The 18136-nt window shown below is 40.5% G+C and overlaps 1 protein-coding gene across 1 annotated transcript in view; it reads left to right on the top strand.

Annotated features, from left to right (window-relative positions):
• The window catches only part of LOC128659212 (gastrula zinc finger protein XlCGF26.1-like), a 69960-nt gene extending 53400 nt beyond the window's left edge, over positions 1-16560 (top strand). The window contains exon 2 of the mRNA XM_053712891.1: positions 15091-16560. Within this exon, the coding sequence (XP_053568866.1) occupies positions 15141-16427 (1287 nt within the window). The 5' untranslated portion in view covers positions 15091-15140 and the 3' untranslated portion in view covers positions 16428-16560. The remainder of the gene's footprint in view (positions 1-15090) is intronic.
• The last annotated feature ends 1576 nt before the right edge of the window (positions 16561-18136 follow it).

The raw sequence follows: 18136 nt of genomic DNA, 5'->3' as shown, positions 1-18136 counted from the left end.
TCTTAGACCTGCTATATTTTTACCAGATGTTGCTGCAGCTTCATCTTTTTGGTTAGAAGTTTTAGCGCAACAAGTAACAGATCATAATTTTATAGCATTATTTTTTCTATAACATGCTAATAATTTTATTGGTGATACCATCTTTTGATATCATTTGAGTTGATGTCAGGTATATGTCTCTAGCTATTTTAGCTAGAAAAGCTTTATGGATTTAACTTGGAATGCTGATATGTCTTCTAAGTTAATTTTGTTTTTCCCTTTCTTTCCAGGGTAATAATTAGTTTTTCGTTCTTTTTCTCATAATAAAGAACAAAAGCCTGATCCTTCATCCTCAGGAGCGGTTTCAGTTTGGAAACTATTTCCAGTTTGGAATATATCCAAGCCTTATAGAAACCTATAGTCAGCTCCTAAGTACCCATGAAGGTGCGGCCCTTTTTTCCAGTTCAGCTGATATGGGGCAGATTACGTTTTATTCAAAGGAGTTTGGATCAAATTCCGTTCTCAATCTCTGGTTTCAGAACATTGTTTCAGAAAGGTACAGAATTGGCTTCAGTTAAGGCCTCCTGCTAAGAGATTTTTTTTTCTTCCCGTGTCCCAGTTAACACAGCAAGGCTCAGCATTTCTGAAATGTGTTTCAGATCTAGAGTTGGCTGGAGTAATTATGCCAGTTCCAGTTCTGGAACAGGGGCTAGGGTTTTATTTTATCTCTTCATTGTACCAAAGAAGGTCAATTCCTTCAGACCAGTTCCGGATCTATCAATATTGAATCGTTATGTATACCAACATTCAAGATGGTTACTGTAGGACTATTCTGCCTTTTGTTTAGCAAGGGCATTTTATGTCTACAATAGATTTGCAGGATGTGTATCTGCATATTCCGATTCATTCAGATCACTTTTAGTGTTTGAGATTCTCTTTTTAGACAAGCATTACCAGTTTTGTGGCTCTACTGTTTGGCCTAGCTTCAGTTCCAAGAATTTTTTTCAAAGATTCTCGGTGCCCTTCTTTCTGTATTCAGAGAACAGGGTTTTGGTATTTCCTTATTTGGACGATTATCTTGGTATTTGCTCAGTCTTTTCATTCGAAGAATCTCATGCGATTCGACTTGTGTTGTTTCTTCAAGATCATGGTTGGAGGATCAATTTACCAAAAAGTTCATTGATTCCTCAGTCAAGGGTAACCTTTCTGGGTTTCCAGATAGATTCAGTGTCTATGACTCTGTCTTTAACAGACAAGAGACGTCTAAATTGTTTTCAGCTTGTCGAAACCTTCAGTCACAATCATTCCCTTCGGTAACCTTATGCATGGAAATTCTGGGTCTTATGACTGCTGCATTGGACGCAATCCCCTTTGCTTGTTTTTTCACATGCGACCTCTTCAGCTCTGTATGCTGAATCATTGGTGCAAGGATTACACAAAGATATTTCAATTTATATCTTTAAAACCGATTGTTCGACACTCTCCAACGTGGTGGACAGATCACCATCGTTTAATTCAGGGGGCTTCTTTTGTGCTTCCGACCTGGACTGTAATTTCAACAGATACAAGTCTCACAGGTTGGGGAGCTGTGTGGGGATCTCTGTCGGCACAAGGAGTTTGGGAATCTCAGGAGGTGAGATTACTGATAAATATTTTGGAACTCCGTGCAATTTTCAGAGCTCTTCAGTTTTGGCCTCTTCTGTAGAGAGAATCGTTCATTTGTTTTCAGACAGACAATGTCACAACTGTGGCATACATCAATCATCAAGGAGCGACTCACAGTCCTCTGACTATGAAAGAAGTATCTCGAATTTTTTGGTTTGGGCGGACTCCAGCTCCTGTCTAATCTCTGCGGTTCATATCCCAGGTGTAGACAATTGGGAAGCGGATTATCTCAGTCGCCAAACGTTGCATCCGGGCGAATGGTCTCTTCACCCAGAGGTATTTCTTCAGGTTGTTCAAATGTGGGAACTTCCAGAAATAGATCTGATGGCATCTCATCTAAACAAGAAACTTCCCAGATATCTGTCCAGATCCCGGGATCCTTAGGCGGAGGCAGTGGATGCATTATCACTTCCTTGGAAGTATCATCCTGTCTATATCTTTCCGCCTCTAGTTCTTCTTCCAAGAGTAATCTCCAAGATTCTGAAGGAATGCTCGTTTGTTCTGCTGGTAGCTCTGGCATGGCCTCACAGGTTTTGGTATGCGGATCTTGTCCGGATGGTCTCTTGCCAACCGTGGACTCTTCCGTTAAGACCAGACCTTCTGTCGCAAGGTCCTTTTTTCCATCAGGATCTCAAATCCTTAAATTTAAAGGTATGGAGATTGAACGCTTGATTCTTGGTCAAAGAGGTTTCTCTGACTCTGTAATTAATACTATGTTACAGGCTCGTAAATCTGTATCTAGAGAGATATATTATAGAGTCTGGAAGACTTATATTTTTTGGTGTCTTTCTCATCTTTTTTTCTTGGCATTCTTTTAGAATACCGAGAATTTTTCAGTTTCTTCAGGATAGTTTAGATAAGGGTTTGTCTGCAAGTTCCTTGAAAGGACAAATCTCTGCTCTTTCTGTTCTTTTTCACAGAAAGATTGCTATTCTTCCTGATATTTATTGTTTTGTACAAGCTTTGGTTCGTATAAAACCTGTCATTCAGTCAATTTCTCCTCCTTGGAGTTTGAATTTGGTTCTGGGAGCTCTTCAAGCTCCTCCCTTTGAACCTATGCATTCATTGGTCATTAAATTACTTTCTTGGAAAGTTTTGTTCCTTTTGGCCATCTCTTCTGCCAGAAGAGTTTCTGAATTATCTGCTCTTTCTTCTGAGTCTCCTTTTCTGATTTTTCATCAGGATAAGGCGGTGTTGCGAACTTCTTTTGAATTTTTACCTAAAGTTGTGAATTCCAACAACATTAGTAGAGAAATTGTGGTTCCTTCATTATGTCCTAATCCTAAGAATTCTAAGGAGAAATCATTGCATTCTTTGGATGTTGTTAGAGCTTTGAAATATTATGTTGAAGCTACTAAGTCTTTCCGAAAGACTTCTAGTCTATTTGTTATCTTTTCCGGTTCTAGAAAAGGCCAGAAAGCTTCTGCCATTTCTTTGGCATCTTGGTTGAAATCTTTAATTCATCTTGCCTATGTTGAGTCAGGTAAACTCCCCCTCAGAGGATTACAGCTCATTCTACTAGGCCAGTTTCTACTTCCTGGGCGTTTAGGAATGAAGCTTCGATTGATCAGATTTGCAAAGCAGCAACTTGGTCCTCTTTGCATACTTTTACTAAATTCTACCATTTTGATGTATTTTCTTCTTCTGAAGCAGTTTTTTGGTAGAAAAGTATTTCAGGCAGCGGTTTCAGTCTGAATCTTCTGCTTATGTTTTTCATTAAACTTTATTTTGGGTGTGGATTATTTTCAGCAGGAATTGGCTGTCTTTATTTTTATCCCTCCCTCTCTAGTGACTCTTGCGTGGAAAGATCCACATCTTGGGTAGTCATTGTCCCATACGTCACTAGCTCATGGACTCTTGCTAATTACATGAAAGAAAACATAATTTATGTAAGAACTTAGCTGATAAATTCATTTCTTTCATATTAGCAAGAGTCCATGAGGCCCACCATTTTTTGTGGTGGTTATGATTTTTTTGTATAAAGCACAATTATTCCAATTCCTTATTTTATATGCTTTCGCACTTTTTTCTTATCACCCCACTTCTTGGCTATTCGTTAAACTGAATTGTGGGTGTGGTGAGGGGTGTATTTATAGGCATTTTAAGGTTTGGGAAACTTTGCCCCTCCTGGTAGGAATGTATATCCCATACGTCACTAGCTCATGGACTCTTGCTAATATGAAAGAAATGAATTTATCAGGTAAGTTCTTACATAAATTATGTTATCCACCACAGGCCAGTCTTTTGGGTGACTGCATTTGATCCAAGATCGCTCCATCCACACCACTAGGGGTGTCATACCACATGTGAGTGCAATTGTCACATATACCATTGTCTTTTCATCATACAATATTGGGCCATGTCGAGCTTCTGCCCCTTTGTGTTATTATGCATTTGTTGATTTTGTAATTCTATATTGTATGGTCCTTTTAAATGGACTGAATGTGCCAAAAGAACATATCATTATATTATCACTATATGTAAACACAAAAATTCTTCATGTTCTTAACTCTATCTGACATAACAATTGATATGAACATATTAGTGCCTATCTCTTACACACACCCTTGCAATGTCATTTAAGAAAACTCATTATTGACCAAGAGAAGTTAAAGGACTGGGAGTGGAACACATGACAAAATGTCTGACAGTGAGAATTAGTAGGAATTACAATACCAATACTGCATTTTGCAATTTAACTTATATTTAAACAAATGATTTTTAACATTACTTTCAGGAGAAAATATTGTTTCATATAAATGATAGAAAACAAAGATTATAATATATTTGTAAAGATGTGATATGGCCCCACTTAAATAGATTTTCTACCATTATGTTGTATAGATCTGGGAAGATTCATATTTAAGGGGCAATTATAGCACCCAAATAGCTAACTGTACTAAATGTGTGTGCTGAATCAATAGCACATATGTAATAACCTAAACAGCTGATCTGTATCACATGAATTGTTATGTGTGCCTTTAATTATACCATATGTACAGTTAATCAGAACCATTATTTATTACTATCTGTCTAAACCATTTAATATATTTTCTCCAACATTGGTGTGTCCGGTCCACGGCGTCATCCTTACTTGTGGGAATATCTCTTCCCCAACAGGAAATGGCAAAGAGTCCCAGCAAAGCTGGCCATATAGTCCCTCCTAGGCTCTGCCCACCCCAGTCATTCTCTTTGCCTTTGCACAGGCAACATCTCCACGGAGATGGTTAAGAGTATGTGGTGTTTAGTTGTAGTTTTTTTATTCTACTATCAAGAGTTTGTTATTTTAAAATAGTGCTGGTATGTACTGTTTACTCTGAAACAGAAAAAGATGAAGAGTTCTGTTTGTGAGAGGAAGATGATTTTAGCAGACAGTAACTAAAATCGTTTGCTGTTTCCACATAGGACTGTTGAGATGAAGTAACTTCAGTTGGGGGAAACAGTTAGCAGACTTTTCTGCTTAAGGTATGACTAGCCATATTTCTAACAAGACTGTGTAATGCTGGAAGGCTGTCATTTCCCCTCATGGAGACCGGTAAGCCATTTTCTTAGTCTCAAACAGAATAAAGGGCTTAATATGGGCTATAAAACTGGTAGACACTTTTATGGGCAAAATCGATAGCTTTATTTGGGCATTTTATACATGTTATGCTGGTAATTCACACTTATAAACTTGGGGAACGTTTTTTAACGTCAGGCACTGTGTTAGACACCTTTTCCAGTCAGGAAGGGCCTTCCCAGTTGTAGGCTGAGCCTCATTTTCGCGCCATTACTGCGCAGTTACTTTTGAGAGCAACACATGCAGATGCATGTGTGAGGATCTGAAAGTAGTTGGAAAAGTTCCTAGAAGGCTTCATTTGGTATCGTATTCCCCCCTGGGTTTGGTAAAGTCGCAGCAAAGGCTGTAGCTGGGACTGTAGAGGGGTTAAAACTGTAACCGGCTCCGGTTTAGTTATTTTAAGGGTTAAAGCTCTGAAAATTGGTGTGCAATACTTTGAATGCTTTAAGACACTGTGGTGAAAATTTGGTAAATTTTGAACAATTCCTTCATATTTTTTCACATATTCAGTAATAAAGTGTGCTCTGTTTAAAATTTAAAGAGACAGTAACGGTTTTGTTTTAAAACGGTTTTTGTGCTTTATTGACAAGTTTAAGCCTGTTTAACATGTCTGTACCTTCAGATAAGCTATGTTCTATATGTATGAAAGTCAATGTGTCTCCCCCTTCAAGATTGTGTGATAATTGTGCCATAGCGTCCAAACAAAGTAAGGACAGTACTGCCACAGATAATGTAGTTGCCCAAGATGATTCATCAGATGAAGGGAGTAGACATGGTTCTACATCATCTCCTTCTGTGTCTATACCAGTTTTGCCCACGCAGGAGGCCCCTAGTACTTCTAGCGCGCCAATGCTTATTACTATGCAACAATTGACGGCAGTAATGGATAACTCCATAGCAAATATTTTATCCAAAATGCCTGCATATCAGAGAAAGCGCGATTGCTCTGTTTTAAACACTGAAGAGCAAGAGGGCGCTGATGATAATTGCTCTGTCATACCCTCACACCAATCTGAAGGGGCCATGAGGGAGGTTTTGTCAGATGGGGAAATTTCAGATTCAGGAAAAATTTCTCAACAGACTGAACCTGATGTTGTGACATTTAAATTTAAATTAGAGCATCTCCGCGCACTGCTTAAGGAGGTGTTATCTACTCTGGATGATTGTGACAACCTGGTCATTCCAGAAAAATTATGCAAGATGGACAAGTTCCTAGAGGTTCCGGTGCACCCCGACGCTTTTCCTATACCCAAGAGGGTGGCGGACATAGTGAATAAGGAGTGGGAGAAGCCCGGCATACCTTTTGTCCCCCCTCCTATATTTAAGAAATTATTTCCTATGGTCGACCCCAGAAAGGACTTATGGCAGACAGTCCCTAAGGTCGAGGGGGGCAGTTTCTACTCTAAACAAGCGCACTACTATTCCTATCGAGGATAATTGTGCTTTCAAAGATCCTATGGATAAAAAATTGGAGGGTTTGCTTAAAAAGATTTTTGTACAGCAAGGTTACCTTCTGCAACCCATTTCGTGCATTGTTCCTGTCACTACAGCAGCGTGGTTCTGGTTCGAGGAACTAGAAAAGTCGCTCAGTAGAGAGACTCCATATGAGGAGGTTATGGACAGAGTTCACGCACTTAAGTTGGCTAATTCTTTTATTTTAGATGCCGCTTTGCAATTAGCTAGATTAGCGGCGAAAAATTCAGGGTTTGCAATTGTGGCGCGCAGAGCGCTTTGGCTAAAGTCTTGGTCAGCGGATGTATCATCCAAGACAAAATTGCTTAATATCCCCTTCAAGGGTAAAACTCTCTTTGGGCCAGAATTGAAAGAGATTATCTCAGACATCACTGGGGGAAAGGGCCACGCCCTCCCACAAGATAGGCCTTTCAAAGCCAAGAATAAGTCTAATTTTCGTTCCTTTCGTAATTTCAGGAACGGACCGGCCTCTAATTCTGCATCCTCTAAGCAAGAGGGTAATGCTTCACAGACCAAACCAGCCTGGAAACCGATGCAAGGCTGGAACAAGGGTAAGCAGGCCAAGAAACCTGCTGCTGCTAACAAAACAGCATGAAGGAGTAGCCCCCGATCCGGGACCGGATCTAGTGGGGGGCAGACTCTCTCTCTTTGCTCAGGCTTGGGCAAGAGATGTTCAAGATCCCTGGACGCTAGAAATAGTTTCTCAGGGTTATCTTCTGGAATTCAAGGAACTACCCCCAAGGGGAAGGTTTCACATTTCTCACTTATCCTCAAACCAAATAAAGAGACAGGCATTCTTACATTGTGTAGAAGACCTGTTAAAGATGGGAGTGATACACCCAGTTCCAATGGCGGAACAAGGAATGGGATTTTACTCAAATCTGTTCGTAGTTCCCAAAAAAGAGGGAACCTTCAGACCAATTCTGGATTTAAAAATCGTAAACAAATTTCTCAGAGTACCATCGTTCAAAATGGAAACCATTCGAACGATTCTATCTACAATCCAGGAAGGTCAATTTATGACTACCGTGGATCTAAAGGATGCGTACCTACATATTCCTATCCACAAAGAACATCATCAGTTCCTAAGGTTCGCCTTTCTGGACAAACATTACCAGTTTGTGGCCCTCCCATTCGGGTTAGCCACTGCTCCAAGGATTTTCACAAAGGTACTCGGGTCCCTTCTAGCGGTTCTAAGACCGAGGGGCATTGCAGTAGTACCATACTTGGACGACATTCTAATACAAGCGTCGTCCCTTTCAAAGGCAAAGGCTCATACAAACATCGTTCTGGCCTTTCTCAGATCTCACGGATGGAAGATGAACATAGAAAAAAGTTCTCTGTCTCCGTCGACAAGAGTTCCCTTCTTGGGAACAATAATAGATTCTTTAGAAATGAGGATTTTTCTGACAGATGTCAGAAAGTCAAAACTTCTAAACGCTTGTCAAGTTCTTCATTCAGTTCCACGTCCTTCCATAGCTCAGTGCATGGAAGTAGTAGGGTTGATGGTTGCAGCAATGGACATAGTTCCTTTTGCGCGAATTCATCTAAGACCATTACAACTGTGCATGCTGAAACAGTGGAATGGGGACTATACAGACTTGTCTCCAGTGATTCAAGTAGATCAGAAGACCAGAGATTCACTCCGTTGGTGGCTAACCCTGGACCACCTATCCCAGGGAATGAGCTTCCGCAGACCAGAGTGGGTCATCGTCACGACCGACGCCAGTCTAGTGGGCTGGGGCACGGTCTGGGAATCCCTGAAAGCTCAGGGACTATGGTCTCGGGAAGAGTCTCTTCTCCCGATAAACATTCTGGAACTAAGAGCGATATTCAATGCTCTCAGGGCTTGGCCTCAGCTAGCAAAGGCCAGATTTATAAGATTCCAATCAGACAACATGACGACTGTTGCTTATATCAATCATCAGGGGGGAACAAGGAGTTCCCTGGCGATGAAAGAAGTGACCAAAATAATACAATGGGCGGAGGATCACTCCTGTCACCTATCTGCGATCCACATCCCAGGAGTGGAAAACTGGGAGGCGGATTATCTGAGTCGTCAGACTTTCCATCCGGGGGAGTGGGAACTCCACCCGGAGATATTTGCCCAGTTGACCCAATTATGGGGCATTCCAGACATGGATCTGATGGCGTCTCGTCAGAGCTTCAAGGTTCCTTGCTACGGGTCCAGATCCAGGGATCCCAAGGCGACTCTAGTGGATGCACTAGTAGCGCCTTGGACCTTCAACCTAGCTTATGTGTTTCCACCGTTTCCTCTCATTCCCAGGCTGGTAGCCAGGATCAAGCAGGAGAGGGCCTCAGTGATCTTGATAGCTCCTGCGTGGCCACACAGGACTTGGTATGCAGACCTGGTGAATATGTCATCGGCTCCACCATGGAAGCTACCTTTGAGACAGGACCTTCTTGTACAGGGTCCATTCGAACATCCAAATCTGGTCTCCCTCCAGCTGACGGCTTGGAGATTAAACGCTTGATTCTATCAAAGCGTGGATTTTCAGATTCTGTGATAGATACTCTGGTTCAAGCCAGAAAACCGGTAACTAGGAAAGATATATCTGCTGGTGTGAATCCAAGGGATTCCCATGGAATAAGATAAAGATTCCTAAGATCCTTTCCTTTCTACAAGAATTTTTGGATAAAGGATTATCGGCGAGTTCTCTAAAGGGACAGATTTCTGCCTTATCTGTCTTACTACACAAACGACTGGCAGCTGTGCCAGATGTTCAAGCATTTGTTCAGGTTCTGGTTAGGATCAAGCCTGTTTACAGACCTTTGACTCCTCCCTGGAGTTTAAATCTAGTTCTTTCAGTTCTTCAAGGGGTTCCGTTTGAACCTTTACATTCCATAGATATTAAGTTGTTATCTTAAAAGTTTTGTTTTTGGTTGCTATTTCTTCTGCTAGAAGAGTTTCTGAGTTATCTGCTCTGCAGTGTACTCCGCCCTATCTGGTGTTCCATTCAGATAAGGTTGTTTTGCGTACTAAGCCTGGTTTTCTTCCAAAGGTTGTTTCCAACAAAAATATTAACCAGGAGATAGTTGTACCTTCTTTGTGTCCGAATCCAGTTTCAAAGAAGGAACGTTTGCTACACAATTTAGATGTAGTCCGTGCTCTAAAATTCTACTTAGAAGCTACAAAAGAGTTCAGACAAACATCTTCTCTGTTTGTCGTCTATTCTGGTAAAAGGAGAGGTCAAAAAGCGACTTCTACCTCTCTTTCCTTTTGGCTTAAAAGCATCATCAGATTGGCTTATGAGACTGCCTGACGGCAGCCTCCTGAAAGAATCACAGCTCACTCCACTAGGGCTGTGGCTTCCACATGGGCCTTCAAGAACGAGGCTTCTGTTGATCAGATATGTAAGGCAGCGACTTGGTCTTCACTGCACACTTTTGCCAAATTTTACAAATTTGATACTTTTGCTTCTTCGGAGGCTATTTTTGGGAGAAAGGTTTTGCAAGCCGTGGTGCCTTCCGTTTAGGTAACCTGATTTGCTCCCTCCCTTCATCCGTGTCCTAAAGCTTTGGTATTGGTTCCCACAAGTAAGGATGACGCCGTGGACCGGACACACCAATGTTGGAGAAAACTGAATTTATGCTTACCTGATAAATTACTTTCTCCAACGGTGTGTCCGGTCCACGGCCCGCCCTGGTTTTTTAATCAGGTTTGATGAATTATTTTCTCTAACTACAGTCACCACGGCACCCTATGTTTTCTCCTATTTTTTCCTCCTGTCCGTCGGTCGAATGACTGGGGTGGGCGGAGCCTAGGAGGGACTATATGGCCAGCTTTGCTGGGACTCTTTGCCATTTCCTGTTAGGGAAGAGATATTCCCACAAGTAAGGATGACGCCGTGGACCGGACACACCGTTGGAGAAAGTAATTTATCAGGTAAGCATAAATTCTGTTTTCTTTCATGTAATTGGCAAGAGTCCATGAGCTAGTGACGTATGGGATATACAATCCTCCCAGGAGGGGCAAAGTTTCCCAAACCTCAAAATGCCTGTAAATACACCCCTCACCACACCCACAATTCAGTTTTACAAACGTTGCCTCCTATGGAGGTGGTGAAGTAAGTTTGTGCTAAGATTTCTACGTTAATATGCGCTTCTCAGCATTTTGAAGCTCGGTTCCTCTCAGTGTACAGTGAATGTCAGAGGGATGTGAAGGGAGTATCACCTATTGAATGCAATGGTTTTCCTCATGGGAGATCTATTTCATAGGTTCTCTGTTATCGGTCGTAGAGATTCATCTCCTACCTCCATTTTCAGATCGACGATATACTCTCATATACCATTACCTCTACTGATAACTGTTTCAGTACTGGTTTGGCTATCTGCTATATGTGGATGGGTGTCTTTTGGTAAGTATGTTTTTTTTACTTAAGATACCTCAGCTATGGTTTGGCACTTTATGCATTAATATAAAGTTCTAAATATATGTATTGTACTTATATTTGCCATGACTCAGGTTCATGTATTTCCTTTTGCAGACTGTCAGTTTCATATGTGGGGAAAAAACATATTTAGGGAATATTTTTATTACCTGGGGTTTAGTCTTTTTTTCAAATTGACTGCTTTTTTCTTTCAAAATTTGCGGGCAAAATTAGGCCCGTGGGTGTGCAAAATGCCAAAGTTTATTGCATCATTTTTGGTGCGAAGGTATGTCCGATGATAAACTTTTACATGCAGATAATGTGTCCATCAGTAATAGTACATTGCATGTTGCTGTTCCTTCAACATCTAATGTACAAGATATACCTGTGAATTTAAAAGAATTTATTGCTGATTCTATTCAGAAGGCCTGGTACTTCTTTTATTCCTTCTTCAAGGTTTAAAAAATTGTATCCATTACCAGCAATTACAATAGAGTTTTGGGAAAAGATCCCCAAAGTTGATGAGGCTATCTCAACTCTTGCTAAACGTACCACTATTCCTATGGAAGATAGTACTTTTTTTTAAAGATCCTTCTTCTCAGGCCTGCAATTTATTTGGCTGATGTTGCAGCTGCATCAAATTTTTGGTTGGAGAATTTAGCGCAACAAGAATTGGATTCTGATTTGTCTAGCATTGTTCGCTTACTGTAACATGCTAATCATTTCATTTGTGATGCCATTTTAGATATAATCAAAATTGATATTAGATCTATGTCTTTAGCTATTTTAGCTAGAAGAGCTTTGTGGCTTAAATCTTGGAATGCTGACATGACTTCTAAGTCCAGATTGCTATCTCTTTCTTTCCAAGGTAATAAGTTATTTGGTTCTCAGTTGAATTTGATTATTTCAACTGTCACTGGGGGGAAGGGAGTTTTTTTGCCTCAGGATAAAAGACCTAAGGGTAAATCTAAAGCTTCTAACCGTTTTCGTTCCTTTCGACAAAATAAGGAACAAAAACCTAATCCTTCCCGCAAGGAATCTGTTTCCAATTGGAAACCTTCCTCAAATTGGAATAAATCCAAGCCATTTAAGAAACCAAAGCCAGCCCCTAAGTCCGCATGAAGGTGGGGCCCTCATTCCAGCTCAGCTGGTAGGGGGCAGATTAAGATTTTTCAAGGATGTTTGGATAAATTCTGTCCAAAATCAATGAATTCAGAGTATTGTCTCTCAGGGGTACCGAATAGGTTTCAGAGTAAGACCTCCTGTGAGAAGATTTTTTTCTCTCACGCATACCAGCAAATCCAGTAAAAGCTCAGGCTTTCCTGAAGTGTGTTTTAGACCTGGATTTCTCAGGGGTAATCATGCCAGTTCCGTTTCAGGAACAGGGTCTGGGGTTTTATTCAATCTATTCATTGTCCCAAAGAAGGAAACTTCATTCAGACCAGTTCTGGATCTGAAAATTTTGAATTGTTATGTAAGAGTACCAACTTAGGTCCATCATCCGGCTGAAGTCTTCTAAGTGCAGACTTAGGAAGTGTTTCCCCATAGGAAACAATGGGGCTGCGTTAGGAGCTGAACACTGCTTTTTTGCAGGTGTTAGTTTTTTTTCAGCCATCTCAGCCCCATTGTTTCCTATGGGGATATTGTGCACGAGCACGTTTTTGAAGCTGGCCGCGTCCGTAAGCACCGCTGGTATTTAGAGTTGCAGTGGCGGTAAATATGCCTGTACGCTCTGTACGCTCTGTAACGCAGCCCTTCTGTGAAATCTAAATACCAGCGGTATTTAAAAGGTGCGGGGGTAAAAAAACACACGTAGCTAACGCACCCCTTTGGCCGCAGAACTCTAAATCTAGCCGTATATGTGGGACAGAACCTTAATAGGGCATATATGTTAAGGCAACAGAACAAACCAAATACATGATTTAATACAGAAGGGGATAGAAAAAGAAAGTTAAAAGAGAAATAAGTAAGAGATACATAAGAGATACAAGAAGGTGAGACCAGGGGAAGCAAGAAATGGAGAGAGAAAGGGGGAAAATACCAAGAAAAAGGGGGAAAAATAGAGAGAGAGGGGAAAAAGTGGGAACAATACACAATTCCTAAACTCTGTGGAAGGGAGCTAGATATAAATATAAATGGCCAGATACTGTAATATAAGTGCAAGCTATAGAGCTGGCTATGTTACATCTATGTAAGGAAAAACTATGAATTAACCAGAGGTCCAAGAAGGGTACTAAACCCTAAACCTTAAGATCTGGCTTGCACAACAGCCTGGGTCAAAATAGGAGGAGGGAAGAGAAGGGAGGGAAGGAAGAAGGGGAGGATGGAAAAATAAATAGAATAAAGAATGAACAGGCTGGAAAAGAACAAAAAGTAGGCTGTTAGTACATGAGCCTAATATTAAAAAGAAGATTATAATGTACAAAAACCAATACAGTACTAGTATGGTCAGGAGACTATAGGGTATTATGCGTAGCAAAAAGTAAAACCAATACATTGTTACTTGATACTAGCTGCCAGAAACAACCGCTACAAAGCTACAAGAAACAGCTACTGTTAACTGTTACTAGTGGCTGCTATAAAGGACCAGCTCAATTACCAAAAGAGGTGCTGCTTCATGGGCTACAAAAAACACTACAAGCAGCACTAGAAAAGGCACAACAATAAGCACTATAAAAAACAGTGCCAGTCCACATGAGTTTTGAGGCCTTTGGGGACCAGTGTTTCCAATTCGTAGGTCCATCTGGCCTCTCGTTGAAGGAGTATATTTCCTCTGTCCCCTCTCATTAATGGGGGACATGATCAATAAGCATATACTGCAGGTCTTTAATTGTATGTCCCTGTTGGAGAAAATGCCTTGCCACTGGTTGGTCAGATTGACCCCTATCTATGGCCGTCCTAATGGCGGACCTATGATTGGCCATTTATGTTCTGAGGTCATCTATGGTCTTCCCAACAAAAAACAGACCAGAATTAAAGTGGAGCAAATAAACTACATGGGTGGTAGTACACGTTAGTCTATACTTATGGAAGTATTTCTTTCCTTTATGTGGATGGGTAAAGTAAGAGCCTGTGGTCAGTCCATTGCAGGTGGTGCACCCTCTGCATCATTAACATCCGGGTCTTCCCTGTAGCCAGGTGGCTTTTTGGTAGCAGTGGACCGGGTCTGTGTGCACTAAGCTGTCCCTAAGGGACCTGGCCCTTTTAAACCCCACTCTAGGAACCAGCATATTTACTAGTGGCAGGTTATTATCAGTAGCTATAATCTGCCAATTCTTTTGTAGGATTCTGGACATCCCCTGCTTATCTTGAGTGTAGGTTGTAACAAAGGTCATGCATGACTCTGCAGGTTCCCTTTGTACTTTTGTATCCTGTTCTAGCTGCTGTTCCTTGAACTTTTGTAGTTCCATGGTCAGGTACCCCCTCTGTTCACATCTACCCTGCATCTCATTTAGTTGTTTTACAGTGTTGGAGTGCTCTGTATTGTTTCTCACAACTCGTTTGAGTTGTGAGATTGGAAGGGACCTTTTGAGGGCCGGAGGGTGACAGCTGGTATAGTGGTGGATTGAATTGCTCCAATGTTTGTTTAGGAAGGGAGGGAGGCTATACAAACTATGTACATAAATACTAAACTGTTTCTATAGACAGGATTGAAAGATGAGAGCTCGGGAGGAGCCCAGCAGTGTGGGTGGTGCCCCGTGAAGCAGCCCGGTTCGCCCACCCCTTAAACGGCCCTGGCTGAGAACATTTTCCACCTGCATATTTTTTAATGGGGAACTGTAACTTGTTTTAATCAGTAATATGTGTTTTATTATTATTATTATTATGATGTAGAAATATTTACATTATTTGTCTTTTGCTGTTTTAATTTGTGATTTATAGGTAAATCAATTTAAAAAATGAACACAAAACAGAAGCCATTTTATGGAGTGTGAATAAATAATATGATTTTTGAAAAATATGGATTCCATTATAAAAAATAAACTTTCTTTATTTTTCTTTATTCTATTTCTTTTTATGTAGACAAACACTTGAATAGTTCATATATATCCTTCACTACAGGAAGCATCAGAATGACACCGCAAACTCCAATAGTCTTAGACACCAATGACGCTTCACAAGCATTGGGGATATCACAGCAGACATTTAAAGGAGATGGTGAATTGGCAGGAACTGGGCATCAATCATTATGTACAGAGAGTAATTTAGTCATCAAACAAGAGGACATTTATGACTTATCTAGTGAAATGATTCTCCCCGAGGATAAACCAGACACATTTACTGCATTTTCAAAATATTTCAAAAAAGGGAACAGTCTTAAGTCTAGCCAAATGAATCATACAAATAACAAAGCATTCAAATGTACAGAATGTGAGAAAAGCTTCACATGTAATTTGCATCTCCTTGAACACCACACAGTTCACACAGTTGTGAAACCTCACAGGTGTACAGAATGTGGGAGATGTTTCACATCTAAAGGAAGCCTTATGTATCACAAAAAGACCCACACAGGAGAGAAACCTTTCACGTGTAATGAGTGTGGGAGATGTTTCACATCCAAGGTAAATCTCATATCTCATGAAAAGACCCACACAGGGGAGAAACCATTCATATGTACTAAGTGTGGAAAACATTTTACTCATAAGAGAAGTCTGAAAATTCATGGAAGGAGTCACACAGGGGAAAAACCTGTCACATGTAGAGAGTGTGGAAAATGGTTTACAGAAAAGAGTATTCTGAAAATTCATGAAAGGATTCACACAGGGGAAAAGCCTTTCACATGTACAGAGTGTGGAAAATGTTTTACACAAAAGAGTCATCTGAAAACTCACGAAAGGATTCACACAGGGGCAAAGCCTTTCACATGTACAGAGTGTGGAAAAAGTTTTACAGAAAAGGGTACTCTGAAAACTCATGAAAGGATTCACACAGGAGGAAACCCTTTCACGTGTACAGAGTGTGGAAAACGTTTTACACAAAAGAGTCATCTGAAAAGGCATGAAAGAATACACACAGGAGAAAAGCCTTTCACATGTACAGAGTGTGGAAAATGTTTTACACAAATAAATAGTCTGAGAACTCATGAAAGGATTCACACAGGAGAAAAGCCTTTCACATGTACAGAGTGTGGAAAATGTTTTACACAAATAAATAGTCTGAGAACTCATGAAAGGATTCACACAGGTGAAAAGCCTTTCACATGTACAGAGTGTGGAAAAAGGTTTACACGAATGGATAATCTAAAAACTCATAAAAAGATTCACACAGGAGAAAAGCATTTAAAGTGCTTAGAACGTGAAAAAAAGGTATCCCATTCCAGTCAGGTATCACAAAACACCAAATATTTACTCACAAAATAAACTTTATATGCACAGTGTGGAAACCTTTTAAAAATTATCATAAACAGGACAAATTCTCTAAATAGAAGAGCAAAAAGGATGTTATTGTAAATAATACTTTATAATTCCCAATTACAAAATCTCCATATTAGAAGTGTTCTCCTGCTGTCTTTTGTTCCTCTATATATGTGCACCTCAGTTTCTCTCATATCAATGTGATAGAATCCAAACACCACACAGTAATATACAAATCTGTCCTCATACTGATCAGTTTACACAACCATTTACCCCCAAAGCAACCCCAGTGTTGTTTGTTAATATGCCAGTGTTAGGGAATGTATATTTGATTTACATAGGAGGGAAAATAATTATATTTACAGAATAAAGAGTCTTTATATGAATATAGTGTTAGAAAATTATATAAACAAGAACATCAGTCTCAAATGATTGTCATCTGGGAGATATATATTTATTTTTTTTGACAAATATTTTATTTGTTTTTCGCATAATCAAAAAATACACCAACTGTACGACCAATGCGTACAACATTTTCAAGTTCACAAAGAGATAGTAGAGCAGACAATCCTAGTTTGAAGATATAGCATAACAAATATAGTATCAACTGTTGGGAACAGTGTATAGAAGGGGATCCCAAATTTTACCCTCAGTCTCCCAGAAGCGATTATTGGGACCATCTGGACTCATTAAGGAATGAAGTGATACTGGGAATGGGGGAGAGGGGGAGAGGTCATAGAGTGCAAATTAGGGGACTAAAAGAAAAAAGAAAGAAAAAGGGGAGCAGGATCCAAAGTGGGGTTTACAAATCGGGTAGGCCAAATGTGGGACAGCGGGCCCTTCCTGTAAGCTGAGGGATGAATTAACCTAAGTCTCGAAGCTAGGGAGCCAAGATGTATCAAACCTACTCTTCCAATCTGTCCAAACTAGTTAAAAAAAGTCAGACCTTCCCGTCATGTAGTAAATGTTTTTCTCCATGGAGTAAATGTATGCCATTGTTAGAACAATGTCTGACCATGCTGGAGGGAGTGTTCTTTTCAATGATCTGGCTATGTTAAGCTTGACAGCTGAGAAGAGATATATACAGAGCGTGCCATAATGTCTGGGTAATTTACATGTGCCTAGATGAAATAGGGCCGTCTCAGGAGTTCTAGGGAGGCTAATACCTCTATTTGCGAGTATGGAGAAACATCTATTCCAGATAGGTCTAAGTTTAGGGCAACTCCACCAAATGTGAATCATGTCGCCTATGTGCGAACAGTCTCTCCAACAGATCGGAGAGGCCTTAGAGAAGATTTCGGCTAGCTGTGCTGGGACATAGAACCAGTGTGTGAGTAGTTTTATGTAAGTTTCGTAAATGGTTATACAGTGAAGTGCTTTTTTCATAAATAAAAGCGTACAGTGCCACTCCTTGGTGGGTGCTGTAAAGTCTAACCTCCGCTCCCATTTCTGGATGTGTTGGGCTTTGTCTACTGGTGTCGCACCTTCCATGATAGTATAATGTAGGGATAAGGGTTTACCTAGCCTAAGCCCTTTGCTGCCACCTAGCTTCCCAAATAGTTAGTTGGCGGGATTCCCAAATAGTGAGTTGGCGGGATAGAGGAGGTTTGAAACCGCAGCTGGACAGGAGACTAATGACCCTTGTGTATTCAAATTTCATGTATGGTGGAGTTTATGGGGAACTGTCAAGTTGGTTGTAAGGGACAAATGTTGCT

The sequence above is a fragment of the Bombina bombina genome, chromosome 5, assembly GCF_027579735.1.
Source record: "Bombina bombina isolate aBomBom1 chromosome 5, aBomBom1.pri, whole genome shotgun sequence".
Taxonomy (NCBI): domain Eukaryota; kingdom Metazoa; phylum Chordata; class Amphibia; order Anura; family Bombinatoridae; genus Bombina; species Bombina bombina.
The sequence above is the reverse complement of the archived record's forward strand: the minus strand, read 5'-3'. Positions and strand labels throughout refer to the sequence as shown.